This window comes from Formica exsecta, unplaced genomic scaffold (assembly GCF_003651465.1).
Source record: "Formica exsecta isolate Colony F162 unplaced genomic scaffold, ASM365146v1 scaffold1227, whole genome shotgun sequence".
Lineage (NCBI taxonomy): Eukaryota > Metazoa > Arthropoda > Insecta > Hymenoptera > Formicidae > Formica > Formica exsecta.
The window spans coordinates 23,425-24,236 of record NW_021848563.1 but is presented as its reverse complement, the minus strand read 5'-3'; the positions used below and the strand labels follow the sequence as shown (position 1 = coordinate 24,236).

Below are 812 nucleotides of genomic sequence, written 5' to 3'. Positions count from 1 at the left end.
GTACCGCTTAAAAGCAAGAGCGCGAACGAGGTTACACGAGCGTTATCTAAGATAGTGCGAGACTCTAAGCGGTGTCCGAAAAATCTGCAGACCGACAAAGAAAAGGAATTCTACAACACCGAGGTGCGAAAATTCGCGGAAAAGCGCGAAGTGAATCATTACTCGACGTACTCGGTGATGAAGGCGTCGATCGTTGAACGATTCAATCGCACGCTCAAAAATTCTATGTGGAAGTATTTCACACGCTGAGCGGAACGTAGGTGGACCGACGAATTACCTCGACTCGTCAAGGAGTACAACACGCGAAAAGATCGCACTATAGGTATGAGACCCGTCGACGTGACTCCAGCGATCGCCGATAAACTTTTAAATACGGTATACAGCAATATAAAAATCGCGGCTCCGGCGAAATTCAAAGTAGCCGATCCGGTACGCGTCAGCAAGTTTAAGACGATCTTCGAGAAAAGCTTCACACCTAACTGGACCGAGATTTTTCGAACAATCAAGATACAACGGACTAATCCTGTAACGTATCTGCTGAAGAAGGATTCGTGCGGCGAACCGTTCGCCGGAGGATTCTACGAGCACGAGTTGCTGCACGTCGACGATCTTATCTCGTCGACGACGTGTATCTCGTGGAAAAGGTGCTGCGTCGAAGGGGCAACGAGGTTTACGTGAAATGGCTGGGAATGGACGAGTCGCACAATTCTTGGATAAATAAAACGGCTGTATTATGATAAAAATGTATTTTTATTAAATAAAACTACATATATTAAACAAAATCATTCGTTAGAAAAATAAAAATTATCACG

The 812-nt window shown here is 45.0% G+C and overlaps 1 protein-coding gene across 1 annotated transcript; it reads left to right on the top strand.

Annotated features, from left to right (window-relative positions):
* The first annotated feature begins 324 nt into the window (after positions 1-324).
* Positions 325-678, top strand: LOC115245635. The gene has a single exon (XM_029824045.1). The coding sequence runs from the start codon at positions 325-327 to the stop codon at positions 676-678; it is 354 nt and encodes a 117-aa protein (XP_029679905.1).
* The last annotated feature ends 134 nt before the right edge of the window (positions 679-812 follow it).